The sequence below is a fragment of the Cavia porcellus genome, unplaced genomic scaffold, assembly GCF_034190915.1.
Source record: "Cavia porcellus strain 051 isolate PalLab524CR breed Dunkin Hartley unplaced genomic scaffold, mCavPor4.1 scaffold_11, whole genome shotgun sequence".
Lineage (NCBI taxonomy): Eukaryota > Metazoa > Chordata > Mammalia > Rodentia > Caviidae > Cavia > Cavia porcellus.
In genome coordinates, this window is record NW_026947494.1 from 74083545 (window position 1) to 74105704 (window position 22160).

At 37.6% G+C, this 22160-nt stretch overlaps 1 protein-coding gene across 5 annotated transcripts in view; it reads left to right on the top strand.

The window, feature by feature from the left end:
* The window catches only part of Tmem68 (transmembrane protein 68), a 32535-nt gene that overhangs the window by 8268 nt on the left and 2107 nt on the right, over positions 1-22160 (top strand). For 4 of the 5 annotated variants that reach the window (XM_013148476.3, XM_063258490.1, XM_063258489.1 and 1 more), the window contains exons 4-7: positions 6149-6316; positions 8694-8887; positions 13777-13837; positions 16189-16328. In XM_013148476.3, the coding sequence (XP_013003930.3) occupies positions 6149-6316; positions 8694-8887; positions 13777-13837; positions 16189-16328 (563 nt within the window). Of the gene's footprint in view, positions 1-6148; positions 6317-8693; positions 8888-10947; positions 13757-13776; positions 13838-16188; positions 16329-22160 lie in introns of those variants that run through there. The other variant, XM_063258492.1, reaches the window with a different exon arrangement.

Below are 22160 nucleotides of genomic sequence, written 5' to 3' on the forward strand. Positions count from 1 at the left end.
TGTGACTTCATCGCATTGTTGAAGTGGCTTTGTAAAAGGGCATAGAGTCGCAGACTTTGACACAGACTGGAGGTTATGTATCATGGAAGAAAGGCTGCTGTCAGCAAAGGTCAACAATGCAATGCTTATTATGCCGATGAGTTTCCATCTTAATATACATACATGCTTAGACATCTCTTTTGAGGACTTACTGTAGCAGACACTTGAGATACAATGACTCCTTTAAACCTTATAATATAGATAATACTTTATTTACTATTTTCATGTTACCCACAAAGAAGCTTAGCTGTAGGAGATTTATTGTGCAAGGTACACTAGGAAGCAGAACCCAGACACAATATCGGACTTGTAGTCCTGATGTTTATGTTCTTTGTCATGCAGTGAGTCTTTCCAGGATTAAGAATTCAGGGCCAAAACTCATGATATTAGCAGTTTTGTAAATGGGAACCATATGCCTTTGATGTCGTTTTTAAAGAAGATTTTTTTATTTGTACCTATTGGTTTTATAAAATACTGGGATTTAATATGGTATTTTCATACATGCATGTATCTATTTTGATCATATCTGTTCCCCCAGTACCCTTTCATCCCCTTCAGCTTGCTTCCTTTCTCTTACCTGCTACAGTTCTCTGTTACTTTGTCATTTTTCCCCTTCTCTTTTGGCAGTCGGTTGAAAAACAATCCAGAATTACAGAAGAGTTGAAAACTTAGTATCAAGAGTTCTTATATATGTTTCACACAACTTCCCCTAGTGTTAGCATATAATCTTTGTACAATTATTGAATGAAGGATGAGCAGTACAACCTATTGCATTGTGTACATTACTCAAACTTTACTATTTTTCTTCCAGTGTTCCTTTTTCCAGAATCTCTTACTGCATTTTGTTGTCATGCCCACTCTAACTTGTGACACTGTTTTTAGTTGATTTATGACTTTGACACTTTTGAAGAACATTGGTCAGTTACATCACAGACTGCTTCTCAATTTAGAGGTGGCATTTTCCATAGTTAGATGAAGGTTATGCGTTTTTGATAAGAATGCCAAAAGTGTACTTCTCAGTGCATAATATCAGAGGACTCAGGGTGCTATTGTGCCTTTTTTTCATGATGCTAACTTTCCTCACTTCCTTAAGATGTCAGGTAGCTCTGTCATGAAGCTCTTCGTTTTGGTCTGGGGATGTGGCTCACTTGTTTAATATGTCTGAGGTCCAAAATTCAGTATCCTGCACCACACCACACATAAAAGATACTACCTTTTTTAAACATTAATTGACAAATTATAGTTGATTTTTCTAGTAATTTATAGAAACTTGAAAACTTCTGAAGAGCATACAATAGGATATTTAACTTCTGAATCTTTTATTTTTCATCTTCTAATTGGATTATTTTAAGGTTTCAGTGAAATGTCATATAGCGTTTAGCATAATTTCTGAAGTTTCAGTAAATGCTAGCTATAATTGTGGAGCGTCATTCTCTGACCCTTCTGCCTCTTGCTGTTACATTCAGCTTAACATACTTTCTGGGCCACTGATATTTAAAATGCACTTTTTCTCGCTGTCACAGTTTTTACTGTTATTCCTAGTAAGAAAGGCGTTTTTCCCCTAGTATACATATTCACGTTACCTACTTTTTCATGAAAAGTGTGCATCTCTCTATATTTAATTGGCTCTTTTATTTTATATTCTATTTTTTTTAAATGCTCTTTGTAACTTGTTAAAGAGATTTCATGACTGACTAAGTTGATCTCACGACTCATGAATAGATGACAGCGTGTGAAGAGCGTGAACCTTGGTGCGCGTATGCTTTCTGCAGTGTGGTGGGGAACCCGGATGTGGCAGCAGCAGGTTTGCACCCCGCTCCCGCTCTGTAACCCTGGGAAAACAAGAGGCCTCTCACACTTAGCCTTTCTCATCTATGGAGAATCTTTCATGAATATTTTGTAGTCCAGGATAGTTTTTGGCATATAGATTCTCTCTAAATGTTCAATAAACTTCAATTTATAGGACCAAAATAAAAGCACTGTTCACAGATAAGTTAACTTTCGAATGAGGCTTTTACCATTTTGTGACACACCTGAAATTTGTATCTTGCAGCCGGGCGGCTTGAAGCACGGATGGTACATGCATGCTGTCCTGTTCATGACTGCTGTTTCAACCCCAGTGTTACAAACTGCTTGATAGGACAATCTGGCATGTACTGCCAGTGGTACCTCTAGGGGGAACATGTTAAAAGTGAACAGGAAAAAAGTAATTATTTTGCTGCTACTATATTTAGAGACTAACGAAGGTGGCCAATGTTAAAGGAAAACATTGATAAAAGTTGGTTCAAAATGAAGTCAGAAAGAGACAGTCATAAAATAATTTGGAATAGTATCTAACACTTTTCTCTTTGCTTCACAAAACACATGGACCCTTGAATTCTACCAGACTTTTAAGGAGCAAATGATACCCACCTTAAAGTGTTTCGGGGTGGAAAAAACACGTGGAGCTTATAATGTATTCCACAAGGCTACTCTGAGACACAGAAAAAGGAGATTTGTGGCCAGTTTTACAGAACATAGTTTTACAAAATCTAGTACTTAGGACTTAAAAGCGAAAGCTATTTTTTTGGTGGTTTTTTTTTTTTTTTTTTTTTTTTTGGTACTGAGGATCGAACTCATGATCTCATGCTTGCCAGGCAGGCGCTATGCCTGTGAGCTAAACCCCTGGCCTGAAAGCTATTTTTTAAAAGGCATAACAGTGTACAAATGGTAGACCAGATCAGCACGACTCATTTACAACTTGTCTTGAAAATAAATTAGAAGAAAACCTAACTTAAAGATGGCTAAAGGATTTGATCAGGAAATACAATGGCTAATAAATGTGCAAAGCCCCCTAGTAACTAGGGAAATGCAAATTAAAATGTCATTGAGATGTCATTTTTACCCAAAAGATTGACAAAAGTGGGTAGCATTAAAGAATGAGAATGTGATTAAATGGAAATTGTCACTCAAAGCATGTGGGTAGGCAGTACCACAGTTGGAAGAGGAAGCACAACTTACAACCAGTGTGACTGAAGACGGGACTCTCAAGTTCCTCCTGTTAGTATCTCATCTAGTGATTATGTTTGGTGCACAAGGGTACATATAAGTGGATATTTATTGCAGCAGTATTTGTAAACATTTGGAGTAATCCAGTTGCCCCTTAGTAACCAGTGCATGTATGGTTGAATGAACTGCGATCTGACCTTGTTATGGAGCACTTTACAACACTAAAAAGAGTAACTTGCTTTCCGTGCCTGTCATGGATAGATCCCCAAAATACCTTCTTGTACTCTATAGAGACTGGTGGAGATGGCCAGTGTTACAGGAAATCAGTGGTCAAAGTTGGTTCATTTTTCATGATTATATTCACAGCACATACTCATTTTGTTAAACGCACATCAGCAAATAAGATGTGTGGTATGTTCGGAGCTAGAAGGTGAACAGTATGTGGGTAAGTGCTGGGCTTAGAGGTGAACTTGAAGCTAGACTGCAGAGGAGATGGGTTTTAATGGAACTTCAGTCCTGTGCTCAGGAGTTTGCCCCTTTTATTGGGAGACACTTGAGTTTTTGTTTTCCTGAGAAAGATCCAAAAGTGTGACATCATCCTTAATTTACCATAATGCATAGGTGTAATGTCTTTATAGTGAATTTAAAAAAATGTATTACTGCTAATTTCACAAAATACTGGTTTTCATTGTATATAGTATATTTTGATTATATTATCCCTCTTATTCCTTTCCTCATGTTTAACAGTCTCCTATTTAATGCCATCTTTTTTAGATTCACATATCGTAAGAGCATGTGAAACATCTTTCTGAGTCTGGTTTATTTTACTTAAGATGATGATGTACAGTTCTATCCATTTTTCTGCACAGGGCGTAATGTTTACAGCTTAGTAATACCTCTTCCACTCCCCTCCCATTCCCCTCTCTTGCCCTCTCCTCTCTCCTTCCCTCTCTCCCCTTCCCCTCTCTATATATATAAAATGAAATTTTAAAATCCATCTCTCGATAAGCAGTTAGGCTAGTTGCATATCTTGACTGCTGTGAATCATGACCACAGAAAATGTGGTTATGCTGCCGTCCCTGTAATAGGCTGGTTTTAATCCCTTCAGCTGTATAACAGGGCGTGGTGCAGCTGGATCAGCAGTAGCTCTGGTTTAGCTTTTTCAGGACTTCTGTGCCGATCTCCAGAGGGGTATAGTAATGTAATTACTACCACAGTGTGGAAGGGTTTCTTTTCCCTACATCCTTGCCAGCTTTTACTGTTTTTTACATTCTTGATGAGAGCCATTCTGACTGGGATGAGAGGGAATCTCAGTGTAGTTTTTTTTTTGTTTGTCTTTTTCCTTTTTATCGGTACTGGGGATTGAATTCATGACTGCCTGCTTGCAAGGCAGGTGTTGATGCCACTGAGCTAAATCCCCAGCCCCACTCAGTGTAGTTTTGATTTGCATTTCCTAATGGCTAAAGATCCTGAACTTATTATTTTTCAAATACTTACTTCTTTTTTTTTTTTTTTTTTTTTTTGTCTTTTGAGCTAGGGTCTCGCTACGCAGTTCAGGCTGGCCTTGAGCTCACTTTGTAGCCCAGGCTGGTCTCACTCACAACGATCCTCCTGCCTCAGCATCCCGAGTGCTGGGATTACAGGCATGAGCCAACATGCCCAGCCATTTGCACTTATTTTGAGAAGTATCTGTTCAATTCATTTGCCCATGTAGTAACTGGATTATTCGACTTTTTGAATTATATAGTCTAGATACTCTCCATCAGGAGAGTAGCTGGCAGAATTCTTCTCCTATAGGCTCCTCTGTTACTTGCTTTCCTTACTATGGAGAAATGTTTTAATTTGCTGTAGTCCTAGTTGCTAATTTTTGCCATTATTTCCTGGGCTTCTGGAGTCCTAGTCATGAAGTAGTTGCTTGTGCCTGTGGATTCAAATATTTCCTCTGTGTCTTGAGAAATTTCAAAGTTTCAACTTTTATTACCATGTCTTTGTTCCATTTTTGATTTCTTACAAGGTGAGAGATGAGGATCTAGTTTGAAACAAAACCATTCAGTTTTGCCAGCACCATTTGTTAAAGAGGTTGTCTGTTCTCCAGTGTATGCATTTGGTTCATTTGTCAGGGATCAGGTATGGATTTTATCCTATGTTCTTTTGTTTTCCCTGGTCTCAATGTCAGCTTTTGTGCCAACACCATGCTGTTTTTATTCCTATAGTTTTGTAGTATAATTTGAAATTGGGCATTGTGATGCTTCCAGCTGTCTTCTTTGTGCTTAATATTGCTTTGGCTATTTGTGTCCTTCTTGTTTACATATGAATTTAGGAGTATTGTTTCTAGTTTGTGAAGAATTTCATTCTAATGTTGACGGGAATTGCATTGAATCTGTAGATGTTTTTTGGTAAAATGGCCATTGATGTATAGAAAAGCTTGTGGCTTCAGAATGAGTTCTATTTCTCAGTCTCTCTGTGTCTGTAATCCTCTCCTTCAGCAGTGGGAAACCTGGCTCGAGTCACCCTTCATATCAGACTCATTGATCAGTTCTGCTCTGTGTGGCCAGCGTGTCAGTGGCCACCATCCCTGGCATTCGCGGTCACTCTCATCCTAGGCCCTGACATTGAGGCTGGGCCGCCACCTTGTTGGGTGCTCACCTGCCTGCTGTAGCGCCCCGCCCCAGGTCGTCTCCCCCCCACACGTCCTCACCCCTTAGCTGGGCTGGACCTCCACAGCATGGGATCCTCCTCCTCGCTTCCCTTAGGCTCTGACCTGCCGGCCTCTCACCTGGCTCCCTTGTTCCCCACACCGCCTGTGTTCCGCTCTTCCAGGAGGGAGCTGTCACAGCTCTGCCTTGCTTTGGTGCCTCACTGGTGTGGCCTTGCCCTGCACGAACTCCTACACTACCTCAGGCCGCCTCTTCAGGCAAGTGCGTGTTTATCCCGCCCCATTTGGTGTCGTAGGACTAATTTGTACAAGGAATAAAAGGACGGAGGAGGAGAGAGGAATAAAAAGGAAAGTGACAAGGAAACCAAGGAAGTTACGAAAAGATGCCAGCTTTTGAATTACCAACTATTGTTTAGTACGAATAGCTATTAAGTAAACGTTGAGGGTATTTTGTCTTTCAAACAGGTTACGAAGTGCACGGAATGGAAAAAATACCAGCAGAAGGGCCAGCACTGATCATTTTTTACCACGGAGCTATTCCCATTGACTTCTACTACTTCATGGCTAAAATCTTTATCCTCAAAGGCAGAACGTGCCGAGTGGTAGCTGATCACTTCGTCTTTAAAATTCCAGGTAAACTTTCACCGTAAGTAGTAACACACAGACGTTTAACGTGAACATACTATGTAGTAGTCTGTTCTTGAGGTCTAGTGCCATTTGGAAAAGTTGTCTGTCGGGGCTGGAGACTTAGCTCAGCGGCATAAACGCCTGCCTTGCAAGCAGGCAGTCGTGAGTTCGATCCCCGATACCGATAAAAAGGAAAAAGGAAAAGTTATCTGTCATCTTAGAGTAACAAGCTTAGAACTCTAATTTAAAAATACCTAATTAACTTGCTTAGGTAGTATATCCAAAAATAAAAGTGTTATAGCCAAAAGTATTTCTTTCTTTAGTAGGAGGTGTTTAGCTTCATTTCACGTTCAATGTTTTAAATCTTTTTCTCCTGTCTTTTTGTTGCTTTTGTTGAGATTGCCTCTCACTACATTGCCAGGCTGGCCTTGTACTCCAGGCAGTGCTGTCTTTCTCCTGAGTATCTGTGCACCAGATTTGGCCTGATCTTTATTTTTGCATTGCTCGGGATGGTACCCAGGGCCTTGTAAAGCTAGACAAGCATTTTACCACTGAAAAAATATCCTTAGGCCAAATGTTTAACTTTAAAAAAAATTCTAATCTTTGCAAAACAGTATATAACTTGACATAGAAGATGATTGATTTTTATATGATAAATTCTTTGTAGGATATGTATTGATTTTTGTAGTTTAATTTTACTGTTAGAGTTTTACAGCTATCTGTTTGATAGCAAATCAAAATTAAGGAAAAAATTAACCAGGCTATATTATAAGCAGCTTTTAAACTGTTGATAAATGCTTTGAGCCTTTTTAAAAAGGATTTAATTAGCTAGATGAATTCAAACACAAAGACAACTTTTTAAGAAAACCTTCTTTGGATTACTCATTGAGATTAAATCTATTTTCTTATGTCACTAAATCACTAGAAACATGCCAAGTAAGCTGACAATATGTTCTTTGAAATAATAAAAGTAAACTGATTCACCAGCTAGACAGACTCAAACCAAGCAGTGAATTAATGATCTACTTCAGTGCCTTAGAAACTAGAGATCAGAAGAACATCATTATAATTTTATTCTAGCATAACCTCATATCATTTTACTTTAATTTGTACACTTTATATTTTGCAAACAGTGCTGTATTTTTAAAGATTTACGTTAGCATAAACATTTCACTGTTTTATAAAAGCAGTTTTAGTGTATAACTAAAATGTTTAACTTTTTTTCTTTTAGAATTAGGTTGCTTTCAATTGTCTCCATTTTAGAAATAATAAAATGAGTATTTTTTTAGTATTGACCTTTTGAAAAAGTTTTCCTTTGTGATCCTTGTAACATTTTGATACTGATCTACCTTAACTCCGTCACTGTTTTTGGAAGATATGAAGTCATTGTATGTCTTAGTGCAAGAGAATTTCTTATTTTATCTTAGTAGTTTTTGAAGTCCTTTCCATCACGAGAATGTGTTTGGTTAAATCAGTGAGCTTTTAAGATCATGTAGGTTGAAAACTGTTTAAACCTTAAGGGTAGTTGTAATTTTTACTTCAGATCTTTAAACTACTGAACAATTTGGTTAGCGTGCAGAGTTTTTAGTAGTCATTCCTGTATTCCCCGATCTTGAAAAGAAATGCGCATATACTATAGTAGTAGCTCTCTGAGGCTCCAGTCTAGGATTTGATTAAAATATTTAATTACTCAGAGGATCACATCTTTCATCCATAAATAGTTGTAATTTGAAAAGCTGTGTAGCATTAAGACTTGGAATTAGCTATTCTTGAATCAATCGCCCTCACTTTATTAAAAAGTCTTAATGTTTGCTATTAGTACTTTTAAAAATATAATTGTAGGATGATCATCATCTAACTTAATTTCAGTAGCTTATATTATTGCCTGTCTTGGTTGGGTTAAGCATAGATTCACATTCTCTTGACAGAGTCTTACACGATTAGTGTGAGATTAGATTTGTGATTGCTGATGGAATATCATTTCTGGTTGCTGTAATAAATACTTTAGAATGTATTTGAGCTTTGTACTAGAGATAGCTAAATCAGAATTTCTGCCCTGCCACTTCTGAGCTGCGTGACTCTGAGCATGCTGCCTAAGGAGCGCAGAATTCCTCTGTGAAGTGAGGAGAGAATGATTCCCTGTTCTCTGAGTTTGCTGTGAGTTGTGACTGCACCTGACTGTGTGCAGTAGGCAGCGTGGTGATAGTCAGATGTAGCTGTTACGTCATGAGCAGTATAATTTTATGTTAAGAATTGTTTTGCAAAATACGAGTCTGTGACATAAGTATAGATAATAAATCATGTAGGATGTGAAAAGTTTTATTGTTACAGTGTTGACTAGGAAGTACTTTAAGATTTGTTTTTGTGATTGTGTTTCTAATAGGGTTTAGTTTATTACTTGACGTATTTTGTGCTCTACACGGACCAAGAGAAAAATGTGTTGAAATTCTGAGGAGCGGCCACTTGCTGGCCATTTCCCCAGGTGGAGTTCGGGAAGCCCTGCTGAGTGACGAAACCTACAATATCGTGTGGGGTAACCGCAAGGGCTTTGCTCAGGTTGCAATTGATGCAAAAGCGGTAAGTCGGATAAGATTAATTTTTCACATACACTTAGTTAGATGAAAAGTAACGCTTACTGCACCAAAATGCATAAGAATTTGGTAACAGTTTGTAAGCTCTCAATAGAGAAATATTTGTTGTGCATGGGATATCACATTAAATAAAATTATCTGGAAATTTGGCAACTATTCAGCAAGGTTTATTTTCTTTTAAAGTTGAAAATTCAGCTTCTTTTCAAGACTTTGTAATACTATACAGATAACTTTACCTGGCCTTCAGTTATACTTTTTTCATAAGTATAATCAGCTTGATTATGTATATATTAGACCATTGGTGCCTTTGATATGAATGAATCGATATACTTCAATGGTGTTTTTTGTTTCATAATAGTTCTTTTTTTTTTAAATAATGCCCAAATAATGCATGCTATCATTTTTCATCAGCAAATATGATAAGCTATGTGATAGTAAAAGATAATAAATAGATACTGTTGTAATTTAGATACATCTTTTTTTTTTTGTTTTTTGGGGAGTTTTTTGGTACCAGGGATCGAATTTAAGACTTTGTGCTTGCCAGGCAGGTACTTGTGCCACCGAGCTGTATCCTCGGCCCCTAATTTAGATATTTCCTAAACACTTTCCAAATGAATTTGTCAGTAAATTAAGTGTTCTTCTGTGGTGATTTACTGTAATTATTCTACCTAATACCCTAAACTGTGAATATCATTTGTGTTTTTCTTATGCTTTCAGAAAGTATTTTTCAGCATTTTGGTTTCTATATTGTGCTTTATTCTATGAAACAATTATTACTTAGGAAATGTCTTTCCTTTGTCTTATTTTTATTTTAGATTGTCTGAAAAAGAACCTGTGTTTCCTTTGATAGGGTGGTGGTGGTCTTTTGCCAGGCCTGTGAGATAAAGACTACTTCCACTCACCTCCATTTTTCAGATTTTTTGTGTCCTGCCTGGTGCTACTTGAAGAAACCAGTCACATCTTTAGCTTGACTGTGTGTCTTTCAAATACAGACTATTGATTGTAAAAAGACAGATTGCAGACAGCTCACTCTAGCCAAGAAATATTTGAAGAATGGATATTTTTGTATTTTAATTATATATAAAGTTTATAGTAAAATAACATGCATTGAGCACTTCTCTTTCCTATGCATGTGTATGTGTGTGTGTAGTTCTCTGGAGTTACTGCTCTGTCTTAATAATGTCGTCCTAGTACAAGTGAATGTTCTTGCCCAAATGTTTAGGTGTCAACAATTAAATAGTACCATGATGACAAAAGATTTCCTATTCAAATTCTTACTACTGTGACCAGCTTTTCGTAGGCCTTAGATGTTTGTTTTATTGAATTGACTTTTTTTAAACATAGACAATTAAGAGTATTGAAAAGAAGGCTTTTGAATTTAATTTTGTTAATGGGATTAGTAAAAATTAAGACTAATCATAATGTATTATTGAAGCAATAATAAAAACTAAAAACCTAATTAAAATGTAAAGGTGATTCACTTTTTACATTCATATTTTGAAAGAATTAACTTCTTAGATAACAAAAATAGATTTGAAATTAAATGAATTTGTTGTGGAATTCTCATTCTTTATCCTTAACTTTGTAGTCTAAGTAGCATCGCTTAGAAGAGGTTAGAGAAGAGATTATAAAGGGAGAACGCTTTCTAATCCTTGAGTTTCTAGATAACCAGTTAAAATAATCCAGTACTTTAAAAGTTTTTGTATAAAGCTTCAGCAAATTTAAGAAATAACCTTTTATACATTTGACAACAAATAAAATTCTTTAACATTCTTGATTCACAAAGTACCATTTTAAATTTCAAAAGCATTGTGCCAGCCCAGCATCTTGTAGCACCTTTAAAGACTGATGTTGGTGCAATATGTAAATTAGTGTTAATTTCCTATTTTTTTGAAATTCTGTATCGTTTCTATCCTTTTTTCTGTTCTGCTTTTTTAAAATAAAAAACAGTAAGTAAAATTAAAGGCGTTTTCAACAGACTTAGCTTAAAGACTGACCTGGGTGTGTGATGAGGAGGTGACGAATGTCATTATTCCGATGTTGCAGATGAGGAGACTCAGGCACAGAGAGATGGAGGGCTGGAAGGGATCTGGTCCCAGCAAGTCAGCAGCACAGCAGAGCGCACAGTTCAGGCCTCCTGCGCTTCACAGTGAGTCTGCTGGCGCCGAGGCTGAGGGCCTGCTAGTCTCGCCAGGGAACTCTGGCAGTGGTGCACGGATGCAGCTGTAAATGACGAAAGAGACCCAGCTGGGAAATCCTTTCACTGCTCTTGCAGCAGTAGCACAAGTCATGAACAGAAATTTAGGACATCATTACAGGATTAACTGCAGTTAAATTGTGACAGCTGGGCTTGAGGGTGTAACTTGGTGGGATGATGCTTGCCTCAGGTATTAGGCCCCGTGTTCAATCCCCAGCACTGCAGTCAGCCAGTGAATAAATAAAAAGTGACGTACCAACATAAATTAAGAAGGAAAAATCCAGATTGTGAGTGCAGTTCACAGAATATTGGTAGAAAGTACGTAAGGTTCATTTGAAAGTAACTAGACTTTTTTCATATGTAGTATAAATCACTCTTATTTTGTAAATTGTTGAGCATTAAGGGCTTTGAAAAAATTTTTAGGTAATTTAATATTTAAATAAATTGGGGAAAAATTATCTGCGTAATTGGAAAATAAATAACAAGAATAAAAGAAAATAACATTTTTTTCAATAAGTTGTTGATCCGAATTATCCCAATCCATAGAAACTCATTGAACTGAGGACACATTATATATCTGAAAGAAGACTTAGATGTATCAGAATTTGACCAGTGATTCTCATTTTTATTAGGAGAAGCAAGACCCTCGGCCTATGTTAAACTGATTGCTCAAGACAGTTTTAAAAATACATTCTGTCTTCCACACCCAGACACACACATACATAAACCTATTTCTAGGTCAAAAATGGCATCGTAGGTCACTTACACAACTATTTTTGTATATAGTGTGTGGAAGTAAAGGTGTAAGTGGCTGTTTACCCAGCCGGACTCCAGAAGGCTGATAGTTCCGGCTAGAGGCGAGCTTGAATGGAAATTCAGCACCCACAGACCCACACTGGAGCCTGGCAGGGTGCACTCCCTCCTGTTCTGGAAGGACGTGTGTAGGCATGTTGTTGAGTCTGAAGTACCTGGAGAAGTGGGATTGTGCCAGGCACACACAGAAGTCCAGCAGGACTGTCCAGGGAGGTAAACAGTGGCCCTGTGAGCTGAGTGTTTTCTGTTCTTTCTTGGGCAGTGTAAATTCTTGACTGTAAGATGTTTTATAGCTATTTAAAGTATTAGGATTCCACCATCTTTTTTTTTTTCAAAACTTGTGATTTCCTACTTTTTTCTTTTACAGAAGAATTCAGTGTACTATATACTTTATTTGTTAGCCCTGTGAATTAGCTCCATAAAATTTTAAATTTTTAAAAAATTTTTAATCTTTTTTATTTTAGTTTTTATTTTTTGAGACAGAGCCTTACTATACAGTTTGTGCTGGCCTTGAGCTCATTTTGTAGCCTAAGAGTTGGTCTCGAACTCACAAGGATCCTGCTGCCTCAGCTTCCTGAGTGTGAGGATTACAGACGTGTGCCACCACGCCTGGCAGAGTTTTGAATTCTTGACCTAACTGCTTTCCTTTCCCGGCTTCTCTACTTCTTACCCAATGTTGAGATCATTCTGGCTATCTCTTTGTTTTCAGAGAATGCCGATCAATTCATTAGAGACCTTACCTCTGTTCTGTTTTTCATTCCTTAGCTCACTTACTGCCTTCAGTTTGAACTCCTCATAAATTCCAGATACAGTGTCTTAGGTGTTGGGGTTACAGCAGCGACCAGAACAGAGTCCTCTCAGTGCCTTAGCTGTCTTCCTTCCTGCCCAGAAGAAGAGATGCAGGAAGAGATTAGTTAGTTCTACTGGGGCCTTAAGCTTTGTGAAGAAATCTGTACTTGTGTGTTCTTTCTTTTGGTCTGTGAATAGCAGTCTTAAAATGTTGCTTTATTTAAATATGTCTGAAACCTGCTCTGTGCTAGGCATGTGCAACCCTGTGTAAGTAGCACAGGACTTGCCCCATACACACAGCTTTATTTATTCTAAAACATTTAATTTACTGTATTTGTGTATATATTAAAGTGTTTAATCTACTTTCATATTTTTACTGGCATAACCTCCCTGTATGATACTTCATGATATTTCATTATTTTATGGTGTTTAGTTTATGCTTTCATTTAAAATCACACTTACCATTAATATTCCTGATGAAAAAATGAAGCATCATGACCTTGGGAGTAGAAGTCCTCTGAAAGTAATGGTATAAAAGAATTCTTAAATATGTATTTTTCTTTTTTTCTTAGTAGTGAGTCTTATACGTGCATGAATGAATGTTGAGCATTTTACATTTATAAGGCTTACAAGAATGCTGTTTTACTAGTTCCATGAATTATATGACAGCATCTTGCAAAAACTGTCATTTAAGTATATGTAACTTCCCCCTTCGAGAGACTGTGCACCTTGTAGGTTTTCTTTAGTGAGCATACTGTTCAGTGGCCCACTAAAGCCAAGGAAATTATACTGTAATCTGTATTTTGAGTTTTAAGGGTTTATGTAGGATACTAGCAAACTTAGTAAATGAAATATTATATATTACCACTGGGGGTTAGTGTTTTTATTTTTATAATTTATATTTTTACAAATGATTAAGTTGAATTTAGTTTGGTAAATCACACTACTTAAGTGTGCCTCTATTTTTAAAATCTTATTTTTATAATTTCAAACAGACCTTCAAAAGTTTGCCTTAATGATTCAATAAAAACATTGAATAATTTATTTACTTTTTTAATTCACATTTTTTCCTTTAGCCTATTATCCCTATGTTTACACAAAATATTCGAGAAGGATTTAGATCACTTGGAGGAACAAGTAAGTTGTGATCATGCGGTTTTTAATTACAGTGTGTACTTAAAATGTTTGGGCTTTTGAACCCTATAGAAAATCCTTTTGAATTAACTTCAGAAAATGGATATATTATTTAGATTTTATCATATAAAGCCTAAGTGATAACTAAGTAATGGCAATTCTTAGATATTTTAATTTTGTTAAATGTATATGCAGTGTACATATATGGGAGCTTATTTGTAGTGGACTTTTTAAAGTTTCAAAATAATTTATCTAATACAGTAGTTTTACTACAATAGTAAACCATGTTTTTCTAAACCATGAGGTTTAGAAAAAACTTAAGTACTGTCTTTTAAACACAACCATGAAGAAGGTACAGCTTTAAAAAGGCTGGCACTGTGCACTGAGGTAAGATTAGCAACCTAAGCAGGTGGCGCTTGTTCTGGTTTATTTCTGCCACTTTAAAAAAAATATACTTTAAATCATGATATATTTAATTGAAAAGTTTTTTTAATCTACCATTGAGTTTCTGGTTAAAAAATAAGCTTTTAATCCAGTTTTAGAGATGATAACAGTTGGATATGTCTTTTCTTTGCTCTTCTGTTTTGCAGTTCTCGGCTGGCCTCTGTTGTACGCAGCCCGTTGTTTTAGGTCCCTAGTACCGTTGCTGTTAGCATTTGTGCACACATACAAATGAGCCTGTTCTGAAGAGCTTTAACGTGCTCTTTACGGTGTGACCATTGCTGTTTTGTTCCTGTTCCTTTATGGTTTTTGTGTTAGTTTTCTGTTTTCAGATTTAAAGTAGAAAGCCAGGTTTTCTTACAGTATTTAAGTTCTGCTACACAGTTGTTTCAAATTTTCCCTCCGCCTACCTCTTCATAATTTGAATGGCTGACCAGAAATTATTCCAGAAATGTTTTCGTTAATTTTTAATTAGTGTCAAAATTCATTTGAATTGTTCTTTATTTTTCTTGACCTTGAAGCTCAATATCTCAAAAATTAGTATCTAGTGGTTATTTTTAGTGTTACTGTGTCTGATGGTTTGCTTTGCATCCATTCACTAACAGTGTTTCCTGCTTTCAGTAACAGTACCTGGCTGTGTGTTTAGTCCCTCTGGCTTACTTTTTATAAATTCCTTTAACACTATTTTTAAAAACTTAGTTCATCAGCTTGTCTTCTATTTTGAACTACTTTATATTTAATCTTGCTCAATCTTCAAACTTGTGATTGATATTAGTCAATTTTTGTTTTGATGTTAGTTTTGTTTTTTCAGTCCGCAATCATGTTTGTTAGTGTTCGAGTCATTTACTGGTTCATCATCATTACCTAAACTTATTTATACCCCTCCCATTGTATTTTACATCATTTATTTAGAGTTGCTAGAAAATCTAGCATCTAGCATTTGGTTGCAGTCTTTACTCTTGGCAATAATAGTAATTTATTTGTCTTTTCAAATAATCATATATAAAACTTTTATCTTTTTTAAGCTAATAATTTAAAAAATTTTTTTTTATTTTAAAGATAGTAAAATCTAACAAAACAAAACAACAAAGCCAGTCAAAACAATGCAGCAAAATTGGTACAGCAGTTCAAAGCAGGATGCTAGGAAAACAACAATAGCTACCGTAGTGTATCTTACCTTCATAATTGTCCATTCCATCAGGTATAGCAAAATCAAACCAAAAATAGAACAGAATAAAACCAATCAAAACAATGTGAAATAAAGCAAAATAGTTAATTAGATCAAAGTGAAACAGCTAGAACAGTATTGAACTTCAAAGACAAGATAGAAAGAAAGCCCCCACACTAGTGCATACTGTTGACCTCCTAAGGCATGCTCAGACCGCTGGCCCGAAACCTGCAAAGTCAACCAAACAACACAAGCATTTGATTGCTTTATGTACCTTCGTTGCTCTCAGTTCAGTCTGTGCTCTGAACCAGCCAGGTGCGTATGGAGTCACGCGATATGACTCTCGGCCCGCCCTCCAGTAGGCTCATGGGAAGTGCTCTCTGGCTTTTCCCTCCCTGGAACTCACACAACTTGTGCGCCTTACAGAAAGCCTGGCTAGTTGATTTCTTGGTGGCTTCTCCCAGTCCCAGCATATAAACTTAAATTTTATATTTTCAGAAAAAATTTGAGCAGAAAGTATAGAGCATTCTTATATATTTCTTCACTATCCTCAGCTTTTTCATTGTTAATATCTTGTATTGGTGCCGTGTGTTTGTTACAGTCGATAAAAAGGTTGTCTTTTAAAAATATTTTCAAGAAAATACTTTTGCCATCTTTCTGTAATCTTGGATAATTATCTGAAATCATACAGTCATATGCTTACAACATTTAACCAATAAAGGTGACTTTGTCTGCTTTCACACAGGGTTGTTTAAATGGCTTTATGAAAAATTCCGCTACCCATTCGCTCCAATGTATGGGGGTTTTCCTGTGAAGTTGCGGACCTATTTAGGGGATCCCATCCCCTATGACCCAAAGATAACAGCAGAAGAATTGGCTGAAAAGGTAAATTATTTTTTCTTCTTAATCTTAGAAGAGATTTTTATTTTCAATTATGTTTGAAATGACTTCATTTATTTACTTATATGTTTGACAAGTGTGTTTTGTGCCAGTAGTTCTCAGCCAGTGGTGATTCTGTCCCAGAGGAAAAACTAATAATTTCTGGTGACATTTTTTATTGTCGTGGTGGGCAGAGGTTGATGGAGGCAGTACTGTGGATGGACACTTAGTGGTTAGAGAGTCGGAGTGAAACTGACAGTCACTGCAGGATGTCTGGGAAGGTGTTTTGGAAATACTGGAATGGACTTAGGGACACAGTCAAAACGGTAGCGAAGACACAGTCATTAATTGAGACTATCACTGAAGCTTTCAGCTATGCAAGGTAAACTCAAGAGGAAAAGAGGCCTGAGAGCCTGCAGACAACCACGATTGAGCCAGCTAGAAGGGAACTGGCAGGCAGGAGGACAGGGTGATAAGAGTGGTGAGTGCAGGGAGTGGGAATGATCCGTCACCGTTCTTACAAAGAATCCAGCAAGACGGAATGCTTGGCTTACATCTAAGGAGGAGAGGCCCTGTGCCGTTGGCTCGCTTCCAGGCAGAAGGAACATGGTGCAGGGCACAGTGGACGAGAGCTGTTCAGCCCATGGTGGTCAGGGTCGGAGAGGGAAGGGCAGCGCCGGCCAGGTCCTGTGCCCCGCAGCATCACGCCCTGGTGGCCTGGCCCTCCTGGCCTGGCACATTCTCCTGTGGTCTCATGGGTAGGTTCATTCGCGGAGAAGTGGGCACCCATGGTCCCATTGCCATTCAAAGCCCCATCTCTGACCACCTGGGGCTTCTGGAAGTCATTCTGGATCTAAGCTCCACCTTCTGAGGGCGCTTTCAGAGTCTAAAATTACAGAAATGCAGTCCATGTCACGTTAGTGACGTAAATGTACTGTCTTCACTGTAGTCTGACGTTCAGTACCATTGGGTGCGTCCATGTAGTTGTCCAGTACATCATCCTGCAAAGCTTAGCCTGCTCCCCTTGCCCTAGCTTCTCTGTCCCTCCTCTGCCCCTGCCACCACTACTCACTTTTGACACCCTATTTTTGAGTGGAACCATACAGTTTTTGTCTTTCTGTAATTGGCTATTTTTTAAACCAGTCTTTAGCATGTGACAACATTTTCTTTCTCTTAAGGCTTAATTTCATTGTGTGTATTCACTACACTTCATTTATTGTTCATAAGCATTTGGATTAGTTCTACTTGTGTCTGTTCCTTGGCTATTATGAATAATGCCACAGTGGACACAGTTGTGCGAATATCTCTTCCTACTCTGAGTTTTTTTGGATGTGTATCCAGAAGTGAGGTGCTAAATTATGTGGTCATTCTATGTTTAATTTTTTGGGACCTCCATGCAGTCTTCCACATCGTCTGTCATCATTTCTCATTCTCAGGTAGTACACGAGGGTTTTATTTTCTACACATCTTTGTCAGTCCTTGTTATTTTAAGTTTTCAGTAGTGGCCGTCCTAATGAGTGTGACGTGGTGTCTCCTTGTGATTCTGATTAGTGTTTTGCTAATGATTAGAGGCATCAAAAATACCTTTTTCTTTATATGTCGAACACTTGTTGTGTGATATTTCTGCAGAGAATGTCTGTTCAATCACTTGCCCAATTTTTGGTTGAGTGACTTTTTTGTGGCATTGTGGAATGTCCTCCTATGCCCCATAAATTAGCCCTGGGACAGCTGCATGTCACTGCAAACATTTTCTCCCACTTTGATAGTTTTCTGTAATATGCAGATGTGTAAATTTGTTGTCCTCTCTGGCTCTGTTTACACTCATGCTTTCAGTGTGTTGTCACTACCAAGCCCAGCGTTGCGGAGCTTTAGGACCTAATGTTTTGCTCCTTGAGCCATTTTGAGTTAATTTTTGCATACTTTCTTAAACATCCTTTCACGTATGGGTATTGATTTTTTCCCAAAACCATTGCAGTAGAGCCTGTACCCTTCCTATTGCCTGTCTTGGCACTTGTGTTGAAGATTGTTTGGCTTCGATACGGTTTCCTTCTGGATTCCATCTTGTTTCTAGGAGTGTATTTGTTTGTCTTTATGCCAGTAGAATACTGTTTTGATTATACCCTTACAAAATTAGATTTGTAAGGGTAAATTTGATTATACCCTTTACCTAGGAATTGTAAACATTGTTGCTTTGTTTGTTTTTAAGGTTGTTTTGCCTGTTCTGGATCCTTTTAGATTCCAAATGAATTTTAGTTTTGTTTTTTTCTATTTCTGCAAACAATGATACTGGGACTTTGATAGGGATTACATTGAATTTTTATATTGCATTGAGTAGCTTTTAATAATATCAAGTCTTCTAGTTTTGTTTTGTTTTTTTCTTTCCGAAACAGGGTCTCACTATGTAGCCCAGGCTGGCCTTGAACTCAGGGCGATCCTCCTGCCTTAGCCCCCAAGTGCTGGGAAGTCTCTAAGTTGGCAAGTCTTCTAATTCATGAACACAGGAAGTCTTTCTGTTTAATTATTTAATTTCTATTAATTTTTAAAATTTCTTTTAGTTTTATAGTTTTCAGTGTCCAAAACTTTCTCCTTAAGTTTGTTCCTAAATATTTTACTATTTTTTGATGCTGTTATTTTATAATTTTGACATTTTTATTTTAAATAGGAATGCTTCCCTATTTTATTTTCCTGTTGTTTTATTTTTTAAGTTAGTATATGGAAACCAACTAATTTCATGTATTTTTATATTTTCCAATTTTGTTGTATTTTTTGTTAGCTTTTTAAATCTTTTGCAGAATTATTTTACTTACATTTTCCATATATACATAATTTCATTTAATTGCCATATTATTAAACCTAGTAGTTACTGTTTTACACATGAGAAATCTGAGTGTTTATTCAGCATTGCTGTATTTTGCTATGGTAACAGTCTGTTGCAGAACTGGACATGGTGACACACTCTTGTAATCCCAGCACCCGCGAGGCTGAGGCAGGAGGATCACGCTGCATAGATCAAGTCCAGCCTGAACGGCATAGCCAGACCCTATCTCAAAAAACAAAGCAAAACAAAACATGCGCTTCAAAATCTCAGAGAGTGGGGTAGTAAAATTCACTTCTAGTTCATGTTATTTTCCCCTGAGTGAGGTTCAGGTTCGGCTTCGTCGGTCTCCATTGCTTCGGGATTTAGACTGAAAGGAGAGGCTCCAGTGGGATGTCTCTGTTTGCATGGGAGAGGGACAGGTCAGCAGTAGAGCCAGGAGGGGACCCTTGAAGCTGCTCTTCAGAGGGGCCCACAAGCTGCCACTGGCATTTTCTTGACCAACATAGTCACATTAGGTTTCAGTGAGGTGGGACATGAAATCCTCCCACAGGGTGACAAGGAAGAGAGAGAGGGGCCTGGCTGGGAGAAGGAATGAATGGTGCACCTTGCTATTCAGGATGTAGTAAGTTAAGTCACCCAGAAACGCATGTGCCGCTGAAGAAGCACCAGTATGAGGTTAGAGAGGCTGTTCTGCGTCGAAGTGTTGAGATGGAGGGTGTTTCATAAAGGTAGCAGTGAGTGTTCCGTCCTGCTCTGTCCAGGCATTCACCTGGTTCATCAGGTTCACCCAGTTTTGTTTAGTTTACCTTCTGTCCTGAAAGTAAAGCTCTGACATTCTTCACACAGCGGAACTCTTCTCTCCACGTGCCAGAGCAATCCCGGGGTACCCGGGTACACCGGCCAGCAGTACCCCGATGCTGCTTTTGGCAACACACTTTCTTGCTATCGTAATGTTTCTTTGCCACTCCCCACTGTATGCGTTTTTCTTTAGGGTGTGACTCAATTATATTTTGTTCTATGTTTTTTTCCTTCCTATTAGATTTAAATGGGTCAGACTAGTTAGGAACTTTTTTTTTGCAAAAACTATTTTTGATGGCCAAAATGGAATGTAATAGAGACAAAAAGTCCTGGACTCAAAGTTCAAGGGTCTGTGTTCTAATTCTTGCTGTGCCACTCGGCAGCATTGTCTGCGAGAATGGCACATTCTTCTGTAAATTGACATTATTGAACAAAAGCATATTTGAAATCAAGAATAATTGAAATCCTTCTTTTGTGGGTGTGTTGTGATGTTTGTCCAGATGTCTTCATGGTTAATAATATAAGCACAAACTATGGGTTAATAACCCTGGATTATCACAGATTTGTAATCACTAGCATCCAAGTTAATATTTATATATAGAAATGAAAGCTAATTTTTTAAGTGGGCGATAGACTGTTCAGGCATTTGATTGTGCAGAAGAATCATTTTTAAACACCGTCTACATGTAAATTAAAATGTGCTGAGGAGGGCACTGGGGATATTTCCTAAAAGTTTTCCTAGTCTTACTCCCTGCTGTTCTGTTTCTGCTTTTTGAGTCTTATTTCTGTCTCTGTCTCTGTCTCTCTTTCTCCATTCTTGCACCTACACCAACATCCGCATGTAAGTACAGATAGGAAGGGGAATAAGTGGGGAGAGTTGAGTCTTGTTCAGGGGTAAAACTGATGGGTGTTGCTCACAGATTGGTTGGTGTGAGTGACCATCAGCGACTGTTAGGGTGATTTCTAGGTGTTGACTTAATTGGTTAGGCTCGTGTCAGTGCTATATGCTGACACAGTGGAAACTCAGAGAAGGATGAAATGAGGGAAAATGTTACTTTGGTCTTAACATTAAGTTGCGGTGTTTTTAAAGCACCCTAAGGAAGTCATACTGAAACGGGAGGACCGAGATGCATGGTCCTTGAAGCTGAGCATCAGTGTCGTCACCGAGTCTTCAGAACGAGTCATGGTTTGCTTTTGGGAGAATGAGACTAGAAAAATTGGTTAAAATCAGAGCAGTGTCAGTTTCAGAGGCAAATGGCATCATAAGAAACGATTGGCCTCTGATGATTGTGAGGAAAAGTAAAATAGAAATTGAAAACCTGTCCAGGGGATTTAATGACGGAAGGGAATCATCAGCGATCTTTCTTACTCACAGCCCTTATTTCTTCACCCAAAAATTCTTTCGGGCCTTATCATAATAAAAGTGTATACCCTATCGCTTGATTTTTAACTTTCCTCACGATTTAGCTGAACCTCATTGGAAACCCATTTGTCACCAGCTTTTGAGTGTGTCCTGCGGCGTCAGTGAAATCCTGAGCCGTCACTCTTAGTGGTTTCCTGCTGCAGCCTTTGTTGCTCGTGCTTTCTTCCATCAGTACTGAGGTCTCACTGATCCCAAGGCCCAGTCCGGACTGTGCCCTGCTGAAGTGTCCTGCGCTGCCCACTGCTCACTGAGTGGTTCTTCTGTCTGAACTTCTGAATACTTCTTTGCACTTTTCAGATGGTACATGTCACAAAGGATCTCCTGGTTTGCTTACTTTGTACTTGATTCTTCCTGTAAGCTCCCTAATATTAAAGACTTGTTTAACTAGCATTATAGTTTTTAACGCATCTAATATTTCTAGAATCAGTGAATGAGTGAATGAATGAATGAATAACATTTTAGAATTACATTTAATAGAAAATGACCTGTGTATTAGTCACTGCAGTATGTGAAGATACCATTTCATTTGGTCCTTTAGTAACTATATGCAGTAGTACAGATGTGAAAAGTGACACTTTTAAAATACATCTTTGGGTTAGAGTTTATTGGTTTAAAGGTTAAGGTCTAACTTATGTGTGTTTATGAATATACTATATACATGTATAAATAAAAGAATTAAATAGAAATAAATGATTTGAAAGTAAAAGATTGTTGAAATTTGCCATTAATTTATTGGAAAACAAATAGCTTTGTAAGTGCCTTGCTATATTCTAGCTGACTTTTCCATTGCTATGACTTG